Here is a 24,075-nt window from a genome sequence, read left to right as displayed (position 1 = left end):
ATAACAGTATGTAAGCATCTGCATGTTTTGATGGTGGTGGATTTTGAGTGAGAAAAGAATTTGTGAATTTTGAGATGTTTAGTCATTGACTGCATTTTGTATGAAAGCAATGGAAACCGATTCACAGTTTGGCCCACATAAACTGATGTTGTGCCAACTCTGTGAGGAGTTTTGAGTAAGCGACTTCAGCATTGCCAACTGTCTCTTAGCAAATGAAAAAAGCTTGTTTTCTTGATTACTTCTGTAAACCCTCTGGATGTAGACAGTGATATGTCTACTCTGATTGCCAGGTCCTTCTCTTAAGGAGTACTGTCAAGTGTCTGCCACTGTGTATTCAGTACTTGTAATCCTTATCATTTACTTACATTAAATTTCACCTGCCACAGGTCCACCCAAGCCTGCATGTTGTGCAAGTCCCTCTGCAAGAAATTAGCTGATTCTTCACTGTCTGCCCATTGAGTTTGGTATCATCTGCATACTTAACCAGCTTATTGATTATATTCTTGTCCTGGTCATTTATTGATATTAAAAAGAGCAGCTCCAACACTAACCCTTAAGGAACATCACTTTTAACAACGTAGTAGTAGTTGTTTAATTACATATTGTAGCTCCCTTCATAGACAAAAGGTCACAGAGTACTGAACAGCAATACACTACAAATAGAACAGTTAAAACAGAAATAATAAATAAACAAAACAGGAACTACTCAACACTCATTAAAAGCCTGTTTAAATAGAAATGTTTCCAGATGTCTCTCTATTATAATAAAAAAATCTTGGGAAGAGAGACGAGACGTGATTTTCTCAGAGAGACACTTTCACGTCCCATGAGATGAGACTTTGTGCCAAGAGATTTAACCACGCCCGAGGCTGGAAATAAAAGACAACAAGTAGATGACACAGTAGAACATCGTAAAGAATTCAAAAACGTTGGCGCGATAAACATGCAGAGCAGGTTAGAGATAATGGAAGTATAAAAATTCAAAAGTCTCAAAAAAATGATAGTAAAGATCGCATTAGCGCTAACAAACGGAAATTATTACTCGGCGAAATAACGGAACAGCGAAAAGAGATCGAATATATTGTTCGGATTTAAACTTTAAGTCAGAGACTTGTAGATCGTCTAACTCGTGTTGCCATCAGGGAAAAGTATTGTTTCTTCCCAATGAAGAGGCGTATCAGCGTGAATTAAAAGATTTGTTGTTTGGTGAAAGTGAAATCCTGTGAGAGAAAATTTCAAGCTCTGTGAGAAAAGACTTTATGCAAAGAGATTTGGAAAAGTCCCGGCGACATCTAAAACATTTACAACCACGCACACGGTTCAATCATTTCTCATTTGTGTGAATGCTGTTGTCAGACACAGTTCGTGTAGAGAGAAAGAAACGATATTCACTCACGGGCAGTTATATGTTGCGTTGTCACAATGTAATTCCAAACACGGAATCAAAATTCAATGCGATATTGATGAAAAGTTAAACGCGAAAAGAGATTGAACATATGGACATACAGTAGGTGATATGACAGAAGTATGTGATTATTGTTTGGCTTTAAACTTTAAATCGGAGACTTGTGGATCATCTAATTTGTGTTGCCATCTGGGAAAAGTAGTGTTTCTTCCCAATGAAGAGGCGTATCGTCAAGAATTAAAAGACTTGTTGTTTGGTGAAAATGAAATCCTGCGAGAGAAAATTTCAAGCTCTGTGAGACAAGACTTTATGTAAAGAGATTTGGAAAAATCCTGTCCACATCTAAAACATTTACAGCAATGCACACGGTTCAATCGTTACTCATTTGTGTGAATGCTGTTGTCAGACATGGTTCGTGTAGAGAGAAAGAAACGATATTCACTCACGGGCAGTTATACGTTGCGTTGTCACAATGTAATTCCAAACATGGAATCAAAATTCAATGCGATATTGATAAAAGTAAAAGCGAAAAGAGATCGAATATATGGACATAGGTGATATGACAGAAGTATGTAGATATTGTTTGGCTTTAAACTTTAAGTCGGAGACTTGTAGATCGTCTAATTTGTGTTGCCATCAGGGAAAAGTAGTGTGTCTTCCCAATGAAGAGGCGTATCTACGAAAATGAAAAGTTTTGTTGTTTGGTGAAAGTGAAATCCACAAGTTTAGCGCAGTCATGGGGGTTGGCGAGCGAAGCCCCCTAGTTTTTCAAAAGAATCAGCAGACTCAGCTGCACACAGACTATAAGGCAGGCTATTCCATAGTCTTGGTGCCACAGACTGAAAGGCTCAATCCCCACGTGTTTTCAGCTGAGTGTGTGGGACAACTATGAGGCCCTGTTGCCCAGATCTAAGAGTCTGACAAGCTGTATGGCGTTGGAGCAGGCTGGTTAGGTACTCAGGAGTTTGTCCATGCAAAGCTCTGAAAGTAAGTACCAAAAGTTTAAAATTAATTCTATAAAACACTGGGAGCCAGTGTAGTGTATGCAAAATGGGAGTGATATGATCACAGCACGAGTTAGGAGCCTGGCGGCTGCATTTTAGACTAACTGGAAACATGATAGAGGAGACTCACTCAAACTCGTAAAGAGAGCATTACAGTAATCAAGTCGTCAGGAAATAAAAGAATGAATAAGCATCTCCAATTCTGACAGCATTTCTTAGTTCAGAAAGATTTCTTAAATGAAAGAAACACGAGCAGCTGACTGATTTTACGTATGAATCAAGCGTCAGGGACTGGTCAAAAATAACCCCAAGGTTACGTAAACCCGACTTAATAACAGAAGAGACATCACCAAATACTGAAAATTTCACCTCAGCATAACCCTTTGCTTCATTCATTTGAATACAATTTGAACCCACGTACAGATCACACCCTGAATGTCTGATTCTAATAGTTTGATCACAAAGTCCTTATCAAAAACCTTCTGAAAATCCACATAAATAATAACCCATGCAAAGAGTGGTGGCTCTGAGGCTACAGATCTCCTTGCGATTGCTGATTTGAATCCTGTAAAGTCCAGAAGTGGCTCTACTCCTTTGGGCCCTTGAGCAAGGTGGGTATGGTGTTGGTTGGTGGCAGGATTGGCAGTCCAGCCACCATAAAGAAAGCATTACACTGCTCCAGTGTGGTACTGAGTTGTCACCCATTGCACGGCTGCACTCAGGTCCCAATCCGGGTGGTTCGTTGTGTGGTGGGTATGGCAACATGTTGTATCAGCGCATGCCTCCAACCCCTCTCTGTCTTATTGTATTATTTTGTTGCTTTCTTATAGAATTCCAGCTAGATCTCAAAAAGGAAAAAAATTTTTGTCTTCCATGAACAATAGGTATGATTGGGAAGTGGGCAATGCTGTAATTGGGAACAGGCAAGGGGTCAAAATTTAGACCTAATGCAAAATCCAGCTTTCTGCACTTATCCTCAATGGCCTTGCTTTTCTCACTGCCATAAATGACCGACTAATCAGCCCTCGTGTAATTTACCATCAAGCTTGACCATTACCGACCCAACAATTCTCTGTTTTTCACAGCTAGAATGTCCACTGGATTTTCACCTCACAGCATACTTTTCAGTAAAGGGTCACAGCAGCTGAGACAGTTTGTGGATGCAAAGCTTCGACCTGTAACCGGACTTGTAAAGATCGATTGTTCTGCAGAGGTGGAAACAATGATAAGATTACTTATTGATTGCTGCCCGGTGTCTGTGAACAGAGCTGTCAAGGTGAGAGCCTCCTCTTCCTCAAAAATTGATTGTTATAACTGTTGTGAAAAAACAACCAAAAAGCAGTTAAGATTTGATAGACCAAGAAATGAAGATTGTTTGAATGGGTGACACAAAGAATAGTCAAGAGAACAGGAGTCAAAAACTACAAGTTAGTCGTGGCCAAAAGTTCTGAGAATGACACAAGTATTGGTTTTCACAAAGTTTGTTGCTTCAGCATTTTTAGATCTTTTTGTCTATGGTACACTGAAGTATAATGACAAGCATTTCATAAGTTTCACGGCCGTTTTTTGACAATTACATTAAGTTTATGCAAAGGGTCAATATTTGCAGTGTTGGCCCTTCTTTGTCAAGACCTCTACAATTTGTCCTGGCATGCTGGAAATCAACTTCTGGGCCAAATCCTGACTGATGGCAACCCCTTCTTGTACAATCAATGCTTGGAGTTTGTCAGAATTGGTGGGTTTTTGTTTGTCCACCCACCTCTTGAGGATTGACCACAAGTTCTCAATGGGATTAAAGTCTGGGGAGTTTCCTGGCCATGGACACAAAATTTCGATGTTTTCTTCCCTGAGCCACTTAGTTATCACTGTTGCCTTATGGCCCGGTGCTTCATCATGCTTGAAAAGGCATTGTTGGTCACAAAACTGTTCTTGGATAGTTGGGCGAAGTTGCTCTTGGAGGTTGTTTTGGTCCCATTCTTTATTCATGACCATTTTTTTAGGCAAAATTGTGAGTGAGCCCACCCCCTTGGCTGATCTTCGCGGAGTCAATGGAGACTCTGATTGAGGCTCTCGAGAGACTGAGTGAGGAGTCTGAGTGTCTGGGCTTGCGAGTGTCCTGATAAAAAAAACAAGATCAGGCCTTTAATGACCTCTTAAGCACAGCCTAATCAGCAGTGTGTCTGTCTACGGAGAGAGTGGTGACCTCGTTGACAGGTTTACTTACCTCGGCAGTGACATTCATGTCTCTGGTGACTCTTCCTATGAAGTCAGTAGACGGATTGGGAGAGCATTGGGGGGTCATGAGGTCACTGGAAAGGGGTGTGTGGTGGTCTCAATATCTCTGCAAAAGGATGAAGGTCCAAGTCTTTAGAGTCCTGGTGCTTCCTGTCTTTCTATGTGGTTGCGAGACATGGATGCTATCCAGTGACCTGAGATTAAGACTGCACTCCTTCGGTACTGTGTTTCTTCAGAGAATCCTTGGGTACCGCTGGTCTGGTTGCTCACAGAGTCCCTAATGAGGCACACTACTTGCATTGTGAGGGAGTGTCAGTTACAGCACTACAGCCATGTGGCGTGATTCCCCGATGGTGATCCAGCTTACAAGATCCTGATTACTGAGGAGCCAAGCAGCTGAACCAGGCCAAGGGGACACTCACATAACACCTTGGTTCAGCAGATAGATGGTCATTTCCCTTAAGACTGGACAGCAAAGGTTGCCAACTGGAATCCTAAGCTGTTTCATCGTGTTGTGGGTGCAGCAATGCGCTGTACCAGTGCATGCTCCCCAACCTGACCTGACCTGTTGTTTATCAGGTCACATAGCCTGAATTTGGGACTTTTCGTAATGAATAGTGAATCATTATACACTGCAGGTAATGGAGCTATGAGGTTGCTTTAGTGTAAGGTAAATGAAAGTACAGTCATATGGAAAAGTTTGGGCACCCCTCTTAATTCTTTGGATTTTTGTGTATCATTGGCTGAGCTTTCAAAGTAGTAACTTCCTTTTAATATACGACATGCCTTATGGAAACAGAAGTATTTCAGCAGTGACATTAAGTTTATTGGATTAACAGAAAATATGCAATATGCATCATTACAAAATTAGACAGGTGCATACATTTGGGCACCCCAACAGAGATATGCCATCAATACTTAGTTGAGCCTCCTTTTTCAAATCTAACAGCCTCTAGACGCTGTCCTCCTATAGCCTTTGAGTGTCTGGATTCTGGATGGAGGTATTTTTGACCATTCTTCCATACAAAATCTCTTCAGTTCAGTTAAATTTGATGGCTGCCGAGCATGGACAGCCTGCTTCAAATCATCCCATAGATTTTCGATGATATTCAAGTCAGGAGACTGTGATGGCCATTCCAGAACATTGTACTTCTCCCTCTGCATGAATGCCTTTGTAGATTTTGAACTGTGTTTTGGGTCATTGTTTTGTTGGAATATCCAACCCCTGTGTAACTTCAACTTTGTGACTGATGCTTGAACATCATCCTGAAGAATTTGTTGATATTGGGTTGAATTCATCCGACCCTCAACTTTAACAAGGGCCCCAGTCCCTGAACTAGCCACACAGCCCCACAGCATGATTTGCGGTGTTCTTCTTCCGCCATGCAAAGTGCTTTTTGTCATGACCAAATAACTCCATTTTTGTCTCATCACTCCAAAGCACTTTGTTCCATAATGAATCTGGCTTGTCTAAATGAGCATTTGCATACAACAAGTGACTCTGTTTGTGGTGTGAGTGCAGAAAGGGCTTCTTTCTCATCACCCTGCCATACAGATGTTCTTTGTGCAAATTGTGTTGAATTGTAGAACGATGTACAGATACACCATCTGCAGCAAGATGTTCTTGCAGGTCTTTGGAGGTGATCTGTGGGTTGCCTGTAACCATTCTCACAATCCTGTGCATATGCCGCTCCTGTATTTTTCTTGGCCTGCCAGACCTGCTGGGTTTAACAGCAACTGTGCCTGTGGCCTTCCATTTCCTGATTCCAATCCTTACAGTTGAAACTGACAGTTTAAACCTCTGAGATAGCTTTTTGTAGCCTTCCTCTAAACCATGAGACTCAACAATCTTTATTTTCAGATCTTTTGAGAGTTGCTTTGAGGATCCCATGCTGTCACTCTTCAGAGGAGAGTCAAAGGGACTCTCAAATACTCAATTGACCACCTTAAATACCTTTATATCTCATGATTGGACACACCTGTCTATGAAGTTCAAGGCTTAACAAGCTAATCCAACCAATTTGGTGTTGCAAGTAATCAGCATTGAGCAGTGACAGGCATTCAAATCAGCACAATGACAAGGGGACCCACATTTGTGCACAGCCAGTTTTTCACATTTGATTTAATTTCATACTGCATACTAACTAAATACTACGTCACTAAACATCTTTGTTCGGAAAACACCCCAGTACTCAGATGTTCCTAGGAAATGAAAGACATACCACTGTTATCTTATTTTGTTGAAAGTAGAGTCAATTATTATGCAGGCTGAGAGGGGTTCCCAAACTTTTTCATATGATTGTAAATGTTTATTTGTTCTGTGCTTGGTGGCTTACATGACACAGGGCACTTCATTCATATCTAGATATCATTTTATTTTCCATACTTACATTTTATACTTTGATGTGAAGGTTGTCACTTTCTAACCTTTTTCTGAGGAAATGGGAGGTCTGGAAGGAGAGGGTTCTAATTGTAAGGGGCGGTCATACGTCCTATGGGGGTGAGTGAGAGGTGTAAGGTTTAAGAGGGGGCAGAAGTGTGGGGTGAAATGTATTAGTGTATAAAGGTGATAGATGGTGGTGACAAGTGCAGTGGACAGATACGTAAAGTATATTAGATAGTAAAGCTATAGCACTTTGATAAGTGTGTAACGTTTTAGAGGTGTGCTCCGTAACCCACAATAGCCGAGCTAACAAAAGCACTGGATTTGTATGGCACTGAAGAGTAATAAACTTGAACAGATGTGAGTCCTCCGGTTTTTATTTACACAGGTCTCTAAAACACTTTTACAGTTAAGAAAATCAATTAAGTTACCTGTTACAACTTATAGCATCCAGTAGATAGCAGGTACCCGGAGAGGGACTTAAAAAAGTTGAAAAATCAAAAGAATACTGCGAGTCAAAACCAAAAAAACAAACAAAATTGCAGTTGAGAAACAAGCACTCACCACGACAAAAGTTTTTATTTTGAATCCAGAATCTCGGATAACCTGGAAGAGCACAACACCTTTAATCGGATGGTGACATTATCCATCCTTCCTGCAATCAAGTGGTTACATTCTTGCTAGCAACTGTACACAAAGAACCTCACAAAATGGGTGGCACCAATAAGAAAAATAAAATCGCAGCCTGCCAAGATGCAAAAAAACTATGAAGACAAACTCACATGACAAAACAAATTAAAGAAAGTATGTAGGTTTACAACAGCATGTGCATTATGGGAAGAAAGCAAACTTGGATGAAGTGGGATGGACATGAGGAACCAGCCTTGTCAATGTGATGGTGCAGGTCCAGGTCCATGCTCCCTAATCTTGTTTTGGGTGCCTCTTGAACCCAACACCTTCGGTTATGTAACCAGATGAGCTGTGCAATGAGGACAAATCACACCGAGTAAAGGAATGGAGAAAAAGGTGTTCAGTGCTTTTATTAAAAATAATAGTGCAGTGCTTCAAAAATTCATAAATAATCCACAAAAGCAGGTGCAATAAGTGGAGATTAAAAATCAATAAATAATCCTTTAAAACGAGGTTAAAAAATCAATAGGCTGGAAGCAGTCCCTTTTTTAAAAAGCCCGTATCTTGTCCTTTTACCTGGTGGCTCCCCTACTCATCCCATATGGGCCTTGCAGCAGGGGAGTTGCCCTATCTGCAGGTGCAGCTGACCTTACATCTGTCTGGTTGCCTTCCGTCCCCTGGCTCCGTACAGCTACCTTACCGGACCGAGACTTGGGTTTCTAATGGCAAGGGCGCTCACGCTGAGGCTCACCCTACCAAGCCTCCTCAACTCCCGCTGCCTTCTGCAGCGAGTCATCCATACTGCCAGTCACTCCAGCTCCTAGAAACCGCTTAGCAGGAATGACCACTTCCAACTGCCCATCACTGAGTGTCGGCCACACACTGCTGCTCCTTCGGGGCTCTCCTTCCCAGCTACCTGCCTTCACCAGCGAACCTGCTTGCTCGCTCGTTCCCACACCAGCTGTTACGGCTTCCTGCCTTCTTCTCTCCTTCACCTCTGATTATTCTTTTCCCTTTATTTATTTCTCCCCGCTGCACTCGCGCTTCTCCTTTTTATAATGGGGACATGGTACAGGTGTGGCGATTACCAGCTCCCGGCATCAATTACAGCCACAGGCGACCCCTCATCCTGTGCGGTTAAGTGCGGAAACGCCTGCAGTGCATCGTGCCTGGGAACCGCTCCAGCCATGCCACCACGCCCCCTCCTTAAGCCGCGATTATTTCTTTAAAAACTGGCCGTCCGTTTAGCGCCGCGGACCCGCTATATCACAGTCAAGTAAAGCTTCTTATGACTTTCTACTACAGGGTGGCTCTTTTATAAAAGGAACAGATACACAAGACTGGTCTGACATCGACATTGTGTTCTTCAGTGAGTCTTTCAGAAGTTTAGAGGACTGCAAACAAAATATAACACCAGCCCTTGAAGCCTTGGAAGAGAACCTAAAGAAGACCTCGATGGCCAACAGGTAAGTGACACCACTCGAGCAGTAATTCACAACTCACCCAACGTTTTATCATTTTTATAACCTAGAGGTTTATTTGTCTACTTTGTTTGGCTTCAACATGCAATTATCCTGACAGCAGACAATATGGTATCCCGGCTTCAGACTTCAACCACCATCTGCAACTATTGGAGAGACTAATGTTTCTAAGTTCCTTTGGATAAAGGCTTCTGCTGAGCACAAATAAAGTAAATGTAAGCTAATTAAGATATCGCTAGAAATAAAAACAGATAAAATGTATTTAGTTCCCAAAAAAGCTCTGATTGAGCATAATATAAAATTAAATAAAAATAAAAGTGGAGTGACAGTCACGTGCAAGCCTGTTTTAAAATTTGCACGAAGCTCAAACTAGTGTGGTGCTGAGGTGTCATCCATTGCACAGCTGAGCTTGGGTCCTAATTTGGGTTCCTGAGGTGGTTCACCGCATGGTGGGTGCAGCAACACACTGTATCAGTGCCTGCTCCTCACCTTAATCTGGTTAGATTGTGTTTGGGAAACCTTGCTGAAAATCAATTTCCTTTATTGTCTTAGTTTGTTTTTTTTAAGAACATAAGAAATTTGACAAATGATAGAAAACCATTCAGTCCATCAAACTCATCTGTTTAGCCAATAACTCATCCAGATAATTTTTAAAGGCTGTCAAGATTTCTGCTTCAAGTACATGACTTGGACGTTTGTCCCTGATTCCCACAACTCTTTGCATATAGAAGTGCTTCCTGGCTTCAATTCTAAATGCACTTCCTCTTGATTTCCACTGGTGTCTTCAAGTATGTGAGTCACTCTTAAGCTAAAGGAATTCTGCTGGTTCTATTTTATTAACCTCCTTATAATTAGACCCGAATGTCACTCGGGCTGTGAAGACAGTGGTAAAAAACGTTAGTCACTCAGCCAACTCTCTAGACATGTCTTGTGTAATCGATTCGAGGATTACTCAGACTGGAAAAGTGCCAACAACGGTAATGCCAAGCATTACTCGGGCAACAGTATGGGCATGTCTTACTTAAGCGTCAGACTGGAGCATTACCTGGGCAACGGTGTAGACGCATCTTCTCCTAGGCTCATAATGGCATCTCATTAGATATGTTTTTTAGCAGCCCAGATGTTGTATGCTCTTGACAGTTGATACAAGCAGTGATGTTGAGGAACCACGATGACGAAGTGAATCTGTCTTCAGGCAACGAACTGAAATGAACAGTGAAACCAAAAGTGATTCTGATGAATCCGGAAGGGACGCTCGTATTTGGGTTTCTGTTGACCCTGCTTCAAATAAACCAGTATCACCTCGTTTTGATTTTGAATAAAGGTGAACGTTGACCACCAAGATCCACTTACTTAATTGAAGTTATTTGTTGATGATGATGTGATTGAAAGAATTGTTGTTGAGACGAACTGTTGTGCTGAACAGTGTTGGGTAAATGACCGTACACCTAAGCAGTTTTCCCGTTCAAAGATCTACCACACAAAAGACGTATTTTGACAGTATATATGGGTTTGGGAGCGAGATCCTGCCCCAAGTGAAGGAGTTCAAGTATCTCAGGGTCTTGTTCTTGAGTGAGGAAAGAATGGAGCGAGAGATCAACAGGCGGATCTGTGTGACGTGCACAGTGATCCGGGCTCTGCATTGGTCAGTCATGGTTAAAAAGGAGCTGAGCCATAAGGCAAAGCTCTCAATTTACCAGTTGATCTATGCTCCTACCCTAACCTATGGTCATGAGCTATGGGTAGTGACTAAAAGAACGAGATCACGAATACAAGCGGCTGAAATGAGTTTCCTCCACAGGGTGTCTGGGCTCTCCCTTAAAGATAGGGTGAGAAGCTCGGTCATCCGGTAGGAGCTCAGAGTAGAGCCGCTGCTTCTCCGCATCGAGAGGAGTCAGATGAGGTGGCTCGGGCATCTTATCAGGATGCCTCCAGGACGCCTCCCTGGTGAGGTGTTCCGAGCACGTCTAACCGGGAGGAGGCCCCGGGGAAGACCCAGGACATGCTGGAGGGACTATGTCTCTCGGCTGGCCTGGGAACGCCTTGGGATTCTCCCGGAAGAGCTAGAAGAAGTGGCCGGGGAGAGGGAAGTCTGGGCATCTCTGCTCAAGCTGCTGTCCCCGCGACCCGATCTCAGATAAGCAGAAGAGGATGGATGGATGAATGGATGGATATGGGACTAGCCATCCCCTGCAGCTTCGCCCACGTATTAGCGAAACAGGACAGTGAGGAGGGCCCCACCCAGCTCTCTACTCCTGACGTCACTCTTCTCCCGCCCCTCGGCCCACAGCCTCTGTCTCGGATTAGTGTGAATATATCACTCCTGCAAGTGAACTCTGATACTTAGCACAATGAGAGAAGTCGTAAAATCAACGGAATGTTCAAGCAAATTATAGAAAAAAAAAAAACGATCTAAATCCGTCAAGTAGTTCTCTCGTGAAATGCGGACAGACATACAAACGGGTCTAAAAAGCTATAAGAAAATTCACGCTTGGACCACGAAATTTTTTAAATTGTTTCTTAGCGAGCACCTATGGGCCAAGGGTAACTTACATTCCAAAGTTCAAGCCCCAAGTCCTCATGGTTTGGGAGATTTCATGATGAGTGAGTCAGTGGTATTTGGCTTTTATATATATATAGATCAGCGTTATCATCATCATTATTATTATTCATTTGATATTATTATTATTATCATTTATATTATTACTATATTTCAGTTCTTTGTATCACACAGCCTTTCAGTTTGTATGAGATCCAAAGAACTGAAATATAATTAAAATATTCATCATTATTATTTGTATCATTATTATACTTTTTACACTTCTGACTTTGTACTTTCGGTGTTTTGCACATTTTATATTAGAAAGATGAGATTTAATAAAAATGTCATTTTTCAAGAAACAAAAAAATGCAATGCTTTTTTACATGGTTTTTTTTGAGAAACTAGGGGGCTCTGCCCCCTGCTCACTTCACTTGCCAACCCCTGCCCGTTATATTGCAGCTGAGCCACTCGAAGGGAGTTGGGGCGCTCCTCCATTAGAGAATGCGTTTTTATTTTAAGAGTTGGAGTACATGGGGCGCAGGAGGATGACGGTTTGTCCTTAGTTATTATAGACAGAAAATCATTTACTTGAGTATTTCACTACAACTGTCTATTTTAAATATCAATGAATAATAAAATATAGTAAAAAGTAAAAGTAAAAAAGAACAAGTAAAATGGAATAAAAAGTAAATAAATTAAATAGCATTAACGTCTCATCAAAATCAATACAGTGGAACCTCAGTTTGCGAGCATAATTCGTTCCGGAAACGTGCTCTTAGTCCAAAGCACTCGTATATCAAAGTGAATTTCCCCATAAGAAATAATGGAAACTCAAATGATTTGTTCCACAACCCAAAACTATTCATATAAAAATGATTAATACAAAATATAAAGTAAAAATACATAAAACAAATTAACCTGCACTTTACCTTTGAAAAGAATCATGGCTGGTGTGAGTGAGTTTCTAAACTCTTGTGGGATTCCATCCAACGGGACGACACGTGGAAGAGCGTCCCAAAGCAATCGCAGTCTCCCAGCGCTGTAGCAGTTCGCCGTAAAAAAGCGAATCTGAAAAGATCGCGGACATGCTATAAGCGCCTGCCGTCAATGGGTGATACAAGGAACAAGGAACATTATAAATGCGCAGGGCCCTGCCTGACTGCTGTCTCTGTTTCAAGCTGAATAAAGCTGGTGTTGCTAAAGTACTGAGACTCAGCTTTGTGTTTTAGTGTGCAAGACGGGGACTCGAACGTCACAGCTCACACGCGCAAGCACACACACACATGCGAGCGCGAGCAAGCACACACACATGCGCGCGCACACACAGTCACAATGCTAATGCTGTAGTATACAGTATACGCTCGTACGGATGTTTACTATGAGTGAGGCACACCGACTCAGACAGAGAATAGGAGACGATTGCCCACAATCCCGCAACGAGAGAGAAAAGAACCATCAGCTCAGTTGTGATCACATGACACTCAGCAGACAAAGCGTATACATACTACTCGTACTGCAAGACCTCGCTCGTTTATCAAGTCAAAATTTATTAAAAATTTTTGCTCGTCTTGCAAAACACTTGTAAACCAAGTTACTCGCAAACCGAGGTTCCACTGTATTATGAATTACATTATCCTCTAACTTCAATTCTATTAAAGTTACTTTTTTGCATTTCTGTTCGCATATTGTACACTCTGTTCTTGATTTTTATTATATGCTGCCCTTTTTTGTTCATTTTCTTTTTTCGACATTCTTTATCAGCTCTTGCCGCTGTTTTTCTAGTGCAATCTTAAATTCGACGTTCATGAATAGATAATTCGCTTTTCTGCCATGCCATTATAACCGACTGCATTGAAGGGTGAGTTAACAGCACTGAGAGAGTCACAGGGTGGGATGGAGAGAGGATGTGCGCAGCAGGAGTAATGATTGGGCAAGCGGCGTGGAGGGGCGTGGTCAAGGCTCTATAACGCGGACACGACGGAAAACTTTTTTAGTATAATAAGAGAGAAAATGTAACGCTAAGGAGGTTAATGCCTTTTGTGGATTATGAAAGCCTGGGTTAGGTCCTCAGGCAGACTCCCCTGCTCGAAACTAAACAGATTTTATTCTCTGAGTGAGTTAAAATAGAACATGTCTTTAAGTCTTGATGTCTTCAATTATGTGATTCACCCTTAAGCTTCATTTATCATTATTACTTAAGAGCTCCCTAAAAGAGGGACTTACTGAACTTTCTGAAACAGAATTATCCCCTTTCCCGGGTTAGCCATGGGTCATTAGAATGTCAGAGTGCATACTAGATAAATTGTCGATTGGAAGCACAATTAATTACTTATGGATTTCGGTGCTATATCTTTCTTTGCAGTGATATTCCAGGTACTCCATCTCATCCACCTCTTCCCGTTTCTTTCAGGATGCTGATTGAAAAGAAGACTCGGGTGTCATTAAGATTTCAAATGATGTGTTTCAAAAATTTGCACAGCCACCAGTTTGATGTTATGCTCTGCTACAATGCGCTCAGTCACAGACCTTCTCAAGGTACCCAAGGCAAATTTTACTTTTAAATCATTCGAAAAGGCAGATGATAACAACAGCATCTTTTATTTATATAGCACATATTCACACAACAGTGTAGCTCAAAGTGCTTTACAAGATGACAAAGAGAAAGTTACAAGAAAAGAAAAACAATTAAGATAAGGCAATAATAGTAAAGAATAAGTAACAACAAAACAAGGTAAGGTCAAATGGCAGGGAGGACAGAAAAAAACAAAATAAAAAACTTCAGTTAGGCTGGAGAAAAAAAAAAACAAAATCTGCAGGGGTTCCCAGGCCAAAAGACCACCCAGCCCTTGACTTGGTATTCTACCTAACATAGATGTTCTAAATCAGTCCTCTGTTTCATGCTTCACATGATAGGATTTGATGAGGTTGGTCTCATGGACAGCTGGGGTGGCTGCGTGGTGCCTTGATCAGGTGGTGGTGGCACAGATCAAAGAAACATAATAACGCAGATACTGAAGGAGTCAGCCAGGTCAATGGGAGACAAAAGATGTTACCCTCCCAAATGTCTTGCTGGTATTTTATCCTTGTTCTGATGTTCTCCTGTGACTAGGGATTGGCTAGTTGGACACTGTGAAGAATTCATTTTTACTTTGTCGTATACAAAGTATAGGGAAAATACTGTAATCGTCCAAAAATTCGATGTCGAGATTGTGATGAATCTTGACGTTTTAGACCTCCGAAGGAGTCTGAAAATACCATTTTTGGAATTATGTCTGTGTGTGTTTGTGTGTGTATGTAAACACGATTACTTGAGTACGCTTTCACTCAATCAAAATTTTGCATACAAGTATTAGGTACTATCGACTTTTGGGCTAGTGGTACTTTACCTTTTGTTCATGCAGCTGCAGAGTCAGATTATTTCAACTTTACTTTTATAATAATTGTTCAATATATTATTAATTTGATTTGTTGTTGATGATTCTTTAATGTACATAATATAAAAATTATAATCATTGACTTGTGGTTTACTCCTCAAATATCAATCCCCATATCTGAGTATACGAGAAAATCTAGGGGAGACCAAACTCGATTTTTAGCATGAACTTTTGTTTTTTGTACCATTTAATAATATACACTTTGTTAACATTTTATTTTTTCTTTGTTTACATAATGCATTTTAGTTTGGGTCATGTGACAGTGATTGTCAATAGAAATATGGCGGCAATCGCACTCTGAGTTGTGCCTCAGTGGGTCAAACTTTGTTGGTGCACTCCTTCTCATTCAGCTTTGCTTTCAAAGACGAAGTGGTGAGATTTATTACAGGTCTTCACTTTGACTTTGTTATGTTTAAGACTTCCTTTTGGTTTCTTATTTAAAGCTTTGACGCTCGGTTCTCGTTCCTGCTGGATTTGATTCTTGCCTGCCCTGCTCCATCTTGTACAGTTCTGCATTGATCATTTTCTGGTCTATTTCCAGCTTACACATCCCTATAGCAATTATACTATTTGGCTTCAATTGCCCCAAAGAATAGTCTTAAAAATATTCTGCTTGTTTTAGGTATTATGTTTCTTTAGAAAAAGTAACTTTGCATACCGTGACTTTTTTTTTTTTTTTCAGATGAAAAAAATCTATTGTATAAAAAACTCTACAGTTGTGGAGACAGCAGCGAAGTTCAGCTTTATTCCCTCTGTTTACTACAAGATCAAGTTGATTTTGTGAAGATAACTACCAAAGGAGTCAAGGATCTGATCTGCTTGGCGAAATATTGGATGAAGACTTCTTTTGCCAGACCAGACCAGGAAAACAGGTTTGTAAAGTAGAATCATGAAAGCCTGTGGACTTTTCTGAATCCAGCCTTGTAATGCACAGAACGAGCAAATATTAAAAGTTCAGAATAGCAGAGCCTTAATTTTGAATCTGATAGAAATTATCTTTATGTTTCTTTTTATAGACTTAACTAGGGGGCCCCCTACTCGCTTCGCTCGCCCACCCCGAACACAGGGCACTTTACGTGACAGCCACTTTGTGTCTCTGCCACTCGCATTGTAAAGGGGGCTGAATGCACACTAAGGAGATGCGGTCGGATCAGCTGCTGACGAGCTGCGTGATCTGCATGTCGTGCTGCACGTCGATCATTTAAAAGCCTGTACAGCAGCTGTTCTTTTATCGCACTACCTTGTCTCACGGGACTTTAAAACGTCTCCGAGAAAATCACGTATTGTCTCCTTCCATGCCTTACAAGATTTTTTTTTATAATAGAGAGACAATTTTGACTGGCTTGTCAATTTTTTGACATAATTAGACAATGTAATCTCCCATTACTATTGTAATGTCATCTTACCTGCGTGGAGTTTGCATGTTCGCCTTATGTTTCTTGTTTTCTTAGGGATCAATTGGTTGGGGGGGTGCTGTCAAAAAACAGGGCCTGTTAAAGCCCATTGTGGCATTCCTTGTGTGATTTTGGGCTTTACCAGAAAGAAATTGTTGTTGTTGTTGTTGTCTGTGTTGGTTTCCTCTGAGTGTTCTGGTTTCTTCCCACAGTCCATGACAACATCATTTATTTATACAGCACATTTGTATACACATAATGTAGCTCAAAGTGCTTTAAAAATGAAATAAAAGGACGTTAATATAAAACATTAGCAAACAAGATTAGGCAATAATATTATATAGTATGTAACAAAGAAAAAGGTAAAGTCGAACATGAAGGAGGATAAAGAAACAAATTACAAAAAACAAAATCTGCAGGGGTTCCAAGGCCAAAAGACCACCCAGCCCCCACTATGCATTCTACCTAACACAGATGTTCTAAATCAGTCCTCATGGTTTATGGGCTTCACATGGAAGAATTTGATGATGGTGGTCATGTGGACATCTGGGACCCCCGAAACCTAATTCATAAACGCAGGGGGCAGCATGGTATCTTGATCAGATAGTGATGGTGCAGATCACCACCACAGAAGAACCGGAAAAGGCAGCAGAGAATAGTAAAGATTATGTAGGGGTCTGAAGAACTTGGACGAGAATGATAATTCAATGTCCATATAGATTAATAGGGGTACAACTAAAATGTAGCTATGAAAAAGTCATTTTAAAATAATGGGCTTTCAGCAGATTTTTAAATTGTTATCTAGTAGTGGCAATTTTCTATTGGTAAAGTATTCTAGATTTTAGGTGCATAACAGCAAAAGGCCGCCTCACCAGTTCTTTTCACGTTGGCTGTTGGAATTATAAACAGACCTTCATTTGAAGATCTGAGGTTACGACTTGGAGTGTAAGGGGACAGACATTCCAAAGTATGGGACGGGGCGAGATTATTTAAGGCTTTTTAAACCATTAGTGGTATGTTAAAGTCCATTCTGAGTGACACGGGTAACCAATGTAACGACGCTAAAACTGGCGAGATGTGCTCAGATTTTCGTTTTCTAGTTAAGATTCACCCAGCTGCATTCTGCACTAACTGTAACTGATTGTTGTTTTTCGTAGGTAGTCCTGTAAGGAGTGCATTACAGTAATCTAGTCGACTGAAAACAAGAGCGTGAGGTGTCTTGCAAGTTGTTCTAGTGCCAGGTACAATTATGAGCATCTTTGTGTTAGAAGCTCTGAGTCTTGGGATGTCTAATGTGAGGTTTGTTATCGACAATTCATTATCAGCAATTCATGATTCAGACTAAGCAGGTCAGGTTTTTTTTCCCCAATCGCAACCTCTCAGGCATCTCCTTCACTTCCTATAGAACTAGAGAGTCAGTAGATGGTATCCATTTCAAGCATCAAAACCAAAATCTCTAAATAAGAATGAATTCTGAATAGTTATGCATATTTATCAGTTAGACCAAATAATATGAGAGGCATGGGGGCTTGACAGGAAATGACGACATGATCTCCAGTAGAGAACACTTAGGCTGTACTCTCCTCCAGGCTTATAATTTGTAAAAACACCATTACAGTAATCCCTCCTCCATCGCGGGGGTTGCGTTCCAGAGCCACCCGCGAAATAAGAAAATCTGCGAAGTAGAAACCATATGTTTATATGGTTATTTTTATATTGTCATGCTTGGGTCACAGATTTGCGCAGAAACACAGGAGGTTGTAGAGAGACAGGAACGTTATTCAAACACTGCAAACAAACATTTGTCTCTTTTTCAAAAGTTTAAACTGTGCTCCACGACAAGACAGAGATGACAGTTCTGTCTCACAATTAAAAGAATGCAAACATATCTTCCTCTTCAACAGAGTGCGCGTCAGAGAGAGAAAAGCAAACAAATCAATAGGGCTGTTTTAAGTATGCGAAGCACCACCGTACAAAGCTGTTGAAGGCGGCAGCTCACACCCCCTCCGTCAGGAGCAGGGAGAGAGAGAGAGAGAGATTAAAAAAATCAATACGTGCCCTTTGAGCTTTTAAGTATGCGAAGCACCGTGCAGCATGTCGCTTCAGGAAGCAGCTGCACACAGAAGGTAGCAACGTGAAGATAATCTTTCAGCATTTTTAGACGAGCGTCCCTATCGCCTATATGTGCGAACAGCCCCCCTGCTCACACCCCCCTACGTCAGTGCAAGAGAGAGAGAGAGAAAGTACGTTGGGTAGCTTCTCAGCCATCTGCCAATAGCGTCCCTTGTATGAAATCAACTGGGCAAACCAACTGAGGAAGCATGTACCAGAAATTAAAAGACCCATTGTCCGCAGAAATCCGCGAACCAGCATAAAATCCGCGATATATATTTAAATATACTTACATATAAAATCCGCGATAGAGTGAAGCCGCGAAAGGCGAAGCGCGATATAGCGAGGGATCACTGTATAACACATTGGCAATCAATATCATACTTTTTCTCCCACAGTCAGATTTTTCTGTAGTGTTTTCAAAAACGGGCTCCGCATGTTATGTTTTTCCTTTGTAATCACGACTCTCATTTCAGGTTTCGTCGATTGCCCTCATCCTACACACTGGAACTCCTCACGCTCTATGCATGGCAGCAGGCAGGGAAGCCCATTTTTTTCAATTTGCTCCAGGGGCTGAGGGCTGTGCTGTTACTTCTCGTGAACTACTTGGATATCTGCATCGTCTGGTATGAGCACTACAGTCCATCTTCGTGGATTGTCAGGAAGGCACTTCAGCATCAGACAAGGTAAGCAACAATTTTAGCTGCTTTCAAATATAATGTTGCTCGTGACAACTTTTAAAAGAAAGAAACCCCTTAATTCTTTGACTTTTACATTTAGTTAATCTAACCCACTCATCGACTTTTATTGCATATATAAAGCATAAGGTTACTGTTTTAGTGCCTGAATCTGACTCATTGTTTTGTCCTCACTTAACCTGACTGCACACTCCTCACAAAATAAAATATGTATACAGTATCTTCAGAAGGTATTCAGACCCCTTTACATTTTCACATTGTGTTGCTTTGCAGTTGTTATATCTCAGCCAGAAGGAGGTCAAATTAATTTTTTACGTCTCTTTTCAGTTTTCTTGATTCTTTTGTGTTATGTTGATTATGGGCACCATTCTGTATTTTTGGCCTCATCTAATTATATCGCATGGTGGCACAGTGGGTAGCGCTGCTGCCTCGCAGTTAGGAGATCCGGGTTTGCTTCCCGGGTTCTCCCTGCGTGGAGTTTGCATTTTCTCTCCGTGTCTGCGTGGGTTTCCTCCCACAGTCCAAAGACATGCAGGTTAGGTGCATTGGCGATCCTAAATTGTCCCTAGTGTGTGCTTGGTGTGTGTGTGTGCCCTGCGGTGGACTGGCGTCCTGCCCGGGGTTTGTTTCCTGCCTTGCGCCCTGTGTTGGCTGGGATTGGCTCCAGCCGATCCCCATGACCCTGTAGTTAGGATATAGCGGGTTGGATAATGGATGGATGGATCTAATTATATCAGTTACCTTTGCTACGATCTGTGTGTTTAGTGGGTGGTTCCCCAAAAGGCAGGGCCATCTGCCAGTCACCACCAGGAACCAGCAGCGGACCACCTGCTTGTCCTGTTTTTGATCTTCCTTTGGATTTCTGTTTTGGGACATGTTTGCTTTGGATTGCCCTTGCTTGCAACTCTTTTTTGCTTAGTGTGCTCTATGGAGCATCACATATTTACTGAGCTTTTTGGTGAAATTAACCTTTTTATTTAATAAAGACTAGGGGGCTCCACGCCCTCCTCATTTCGCTTACCCACCCCTGGGTTTGGTTAACTGGATGTACAATTTAAAGAGATTGTTATTTTCATTCATTTATTTCTTGATATTTGCCAGTTATAAAGCTGTAGTGAATGAGTTATTCCCCCTCCAGGAGAGGCACACTATGCGCCATCCACTTTGCGTCTCTGCCTCTAGCGTTGTGAAGAGGGGGGCTGAACGCACGCTAAGGAGATGCGGTCGCTCCTCCGAAACCCCCTTTTAAAAGGTGATACAATGGGAAACAAATACAGTGTTTTTACCTCCTCTTTGCTTGATCAGCTGGCTTACTGCTGCTGCTGCTGTTGGTGCCGTGATGCATGATCTGAATGTTGCGCAGCACATCGAACATTTAAAAGCTTGTACAGCAGCTGTAATTTTGTCTCACTACCTTGTCTTGTGGGACATTAAAGTGTCTCAGAGAAAATCACGCCTCAAGCCAAGATTTTTTTATTATAATAGAGAGATTTGGTGCTTGCCCTTTGACTAGTGGGCATTATCTTTCTATTATAAAAGAAAATCTTGACTATTGCCAATAGATTTTTTCAAGTCCCGCCCTCCTCTCAACCAGTTCCGGTTAACGGCCCATGCCCATGGTCCTCTCACCTCTCATTCATGTGAGTTCCTGCGCTTTCAGCTCTTATAAATTATTACGATTTCCTCACTTTAAGTTATCACTAAAAGAAGAGTTATTATGTCCAAATCTTATTGAAGAATTTAATCCCAAAAGGTTATCATCAGAAGAAATGAGTACACGGGCAATCCTAGCACCGAGAAACAATAAAGTCAAACGAATTAACGCAAACATTGTCGGTTACACGGCAGATTGGTTAAATGCGTATCAATAGACTATGCTGAAACAGTTGGTGGTGATCATGCGGAAGATGAAAATATCAAATTACAATATCAAAGAATATCTACAACCGTTAACACTGTCCGGTCTTCCACCGGCCGAATTACTGTTGAAAGAAAGATGTATCGTAATATTATTGCATAATTTATGTATGAGTGATGGGCTATGCAATAGGACAAGATTAGTTGTATTAAAAATTGGTCGAACAATTCTGACATGTAAAATTTTAACAGGCAACAAGAAAGGTAATGTAATACATCTTCCGCGGATAACATTAGACACCAAAGGAGATCTTGATATGCCATTCGCATTAAAACGTTTACAGTTTCCCGTTAGAATAGCTTTTGCTATGACAATTATTAAATCATGGGGACAAACATTCGAAAAAGTTGGTTTATTTATTAGAGAGAAAGAAACGTTATTCACTCACGGGCAGTTATATGTTGCATTGTCACGATTTAAGTCCAAACACAGAATCAAAATTCAATGCGATATTGATGAAAAGTTAATTCCAAATATTGTTTTTCCTTAAGTTTTACAGTAAAAGTGTAAGTTTAAAAAGTATTTGCGTGTTAATTTCAAAGCCAAACAGAGGTATTCGTTGTGTTATACATTTTTGTTCTAACGCAACGTGAAACATAATTTTCTTTCAATTTATTACATTTTACTATTTTTAATATGGTTAATTACTCACTGAAATCTAAAATAGCTCTATTATGCATATGTGACAATTCCCCTGAAAATAACAATCTGTTTAAATCGTACATCCGCATCCCTATATGCGAGTGGCAGAGCCGCAAAATGGCTAGTGTGTAGCACCCGCACAGGGATTGGCAAGCGACATGAGCAGGGGGCAGAGCCCCCTAGTTTATATTATAGACAATAAGATTTTTTCATTTACAGAAAACATTTTTGTTTTTATTCTAGACCATTCATTTTGGACCCAGCAAATCCCACATTTAATGTCTGCGAGAACTGCAATGCTTGGGATGAAGTAGCCGTTGTTGCCAAACAAAGCTTGCTGAAGCCACTTCTGAATGGAGTGCAGTGCACCGGACCCTGGAGCTTCATAGACGGCAATTAGATTCTGAGAGGATGATGTGAGATTAAACACATTTAAGGAATACAGGATAGCAAATGTGTCTGTTTTAGAGTGAAGCTGGTGGAAATGCTGATATTTCAGCTGTCTAGACATTCTTAGTGGATGAGCTGGGAGTTGTAAACCTACCTCATTCTTACAGTTCGCTGAACATATTTTGTGTTTTGTTTTTATACACAGAATATCAAAAAATTTTTTTAATTATGAATAAGAGCTTTGTGCCAGCAATGCTAATGCAACATATATTGTGACTGAAAATCATACCCCAGTAACCAAATATTCTTAATAATGGTTTTTTTTCAGAATGAATATGCTGTGTATGCTGGTGACCTTGTTTATAGGAATATTTTCCCAGAAATTCCCTGACTTAGATGAACACTTTTTTCCCAGCGCCCCATAATGCTTTGCAAGGGTAGAATGACATCACAGAGCTGTAGCAGCCCTGTGTAGAACTTCCATGTGTACTATATGGTTGTTACCCATTCTGCTTTGCCCATGCCCAACAAATTGCAGTATTTTACTTTAAGGGGAACATTAGCTGACCATAATGAAAATAATTCAAAGTATTGCCAATGGACATAAAGCACTGAACCGTGTGTGCGCTGGCAGCACCACATAGCTAAGTTGCATGTGCAGCACGAGACAAAACAAGCCTTAAAGGAATCAGACCCTGTGAAATAATAATAATAACAATAATAATGAAACATTTTATTACTATTTACAAGGCATTTCGTTCTTCTTTATGGAAGAATAAAGTGCAAAGTATCTGCACGGATAGAGTGGAAACAAAAAAGGCATTCCTGCTGCACCCAGAGCTGTGACTTCAAACAGTTGAATGAGCCAGTCCCATGCTGCAGGTTCATGGCATGGCCAATGTATGCCCATGATTGAAACTCTGTGAGCAGAATGATATATATATATATATATATATATATATATACTGTGGTACCTTGAGATACGAGTGCCCCAACATATGAGTTTTTTGAGATATGAGCCGTCACTAGGTCGATTTTTTTGTCTTGAGTTACGAGCCAAAATTCGAAATACGAGCCATCAAAGAGCTTGTCCCCGCACATTCCGAGGAACTGACGACAGAGGAGTTGACGGAACTACAGACGCAGCAACATACCGAGGTTCTGCAGGAGATCGGTATCGCGGAGGAGGTATCTCTTAAAGTGAGATAAAGGAAGTGTTTGCAATGTGGGAAAAAGTTTCGATCTTTAAAGAAAAGAAAACACCCTGGAAAAATTACAACTGATCATACAGCGGCGCTATTTAATGACACCTGCCTAACGCCTGACTTTATTGAAAAGGAACTGAACATGCAGCGGCACTATTTAATGTCACTTGCCTAACGCCTGACTTTATTGAAAAGAAACTGAACTGGTTTTTTGGGGGCAGGCACGAATTAATCTCATTTCAATTAATTTCAATGGGGAAAATTAATTTGAAATACGAGCATTTTGACTTACGAGCTCGGTCACGGAACAAATTAAACTCGTATCTCAAGGTATCACTGTATTTTTTTTTTTACTTAGCATTAGTTTGTTGCCATTTTTTTGCATTTTGTTTGTGGTTATCTGCATCTGCGATTTTTGTTGTTTCAGGTATGGTGATGACGTGGTTAGCACTGCCACCTCACAGCTCATATCATATTTTTGACCAATATAATTGTTGCAGAATAGATGTAAGACACTTCTCTAGTCCTGTGAAACGTTTAAACGACCATTGCACCATTGTAATTAAATCAAGACTATTTCCTTCTTCCCGTCTGACTTCAAT

At 40.9% G+C, this 24,075-nt stretch overlaps 1 protein-coding gene across 1 annotated transcript in view; it reads left to right on the top strand.

The window, feature by feature from the left end:
- LOC127528839 (2'-5'-oligoadenylate synthase 1-like) overlaps nucleotides 1-22,561 on the top strand; it is a 34,390-nt gene extending 11,829 nt beyond the window's left edge. The window contains exons 3-8 of the mRNA XM_051930045.1: nucleotides 3,495-3,685; nucleotides 8,963-9,123; nucleotides 14,091-14,215; nucleotides 15,797-15,986; nucleotides 19,097-19,306; nucleotides 22,122-22,561. Coding sequence (XP_051786005.1) covers nucleotides 3,495-3,685; nucleotides 8,963-9,123; nucleotides 14,091-14,215; nucleotides 15,797-15,986; nucleotides 19,097-19,306; nucleotides 22,122-22,278 — 1,034 coding nt within the window. The 3' untranslated portion in view covers nucleotides 22,279-22,561. The remainder of the gene's footprint in view (nucleotides 1-3,494; nucleotides 3,686-8,962; nucleotides 9,124-14,090; nucleotides 14,216-15,796; nucleotides 15,987-19,096; nucleotides 19,307-22,121) is intronic.
- Nucleotides 22,562-24,075: the final 1,514 nt, after the last annotated feature.

This window comes from Erpetoichthys calabaricus, chromosome 7 (genome assembly GCF_900747795.2).
Source record: "Erpetoichthys calabaricus chromosome 7, fErpCal1.3, whole genome shotgun sequence".
Lineage (NCBI taxonomy): Eukaryota > Metazoa > Chordata > Cladistia > Polypteriformes > Polypteridae > Erpetoichthys > Erpetoichthys calabaricus.
This window is presented reverse-complemented; position numbering and strand designations above follow the sequence as displayed.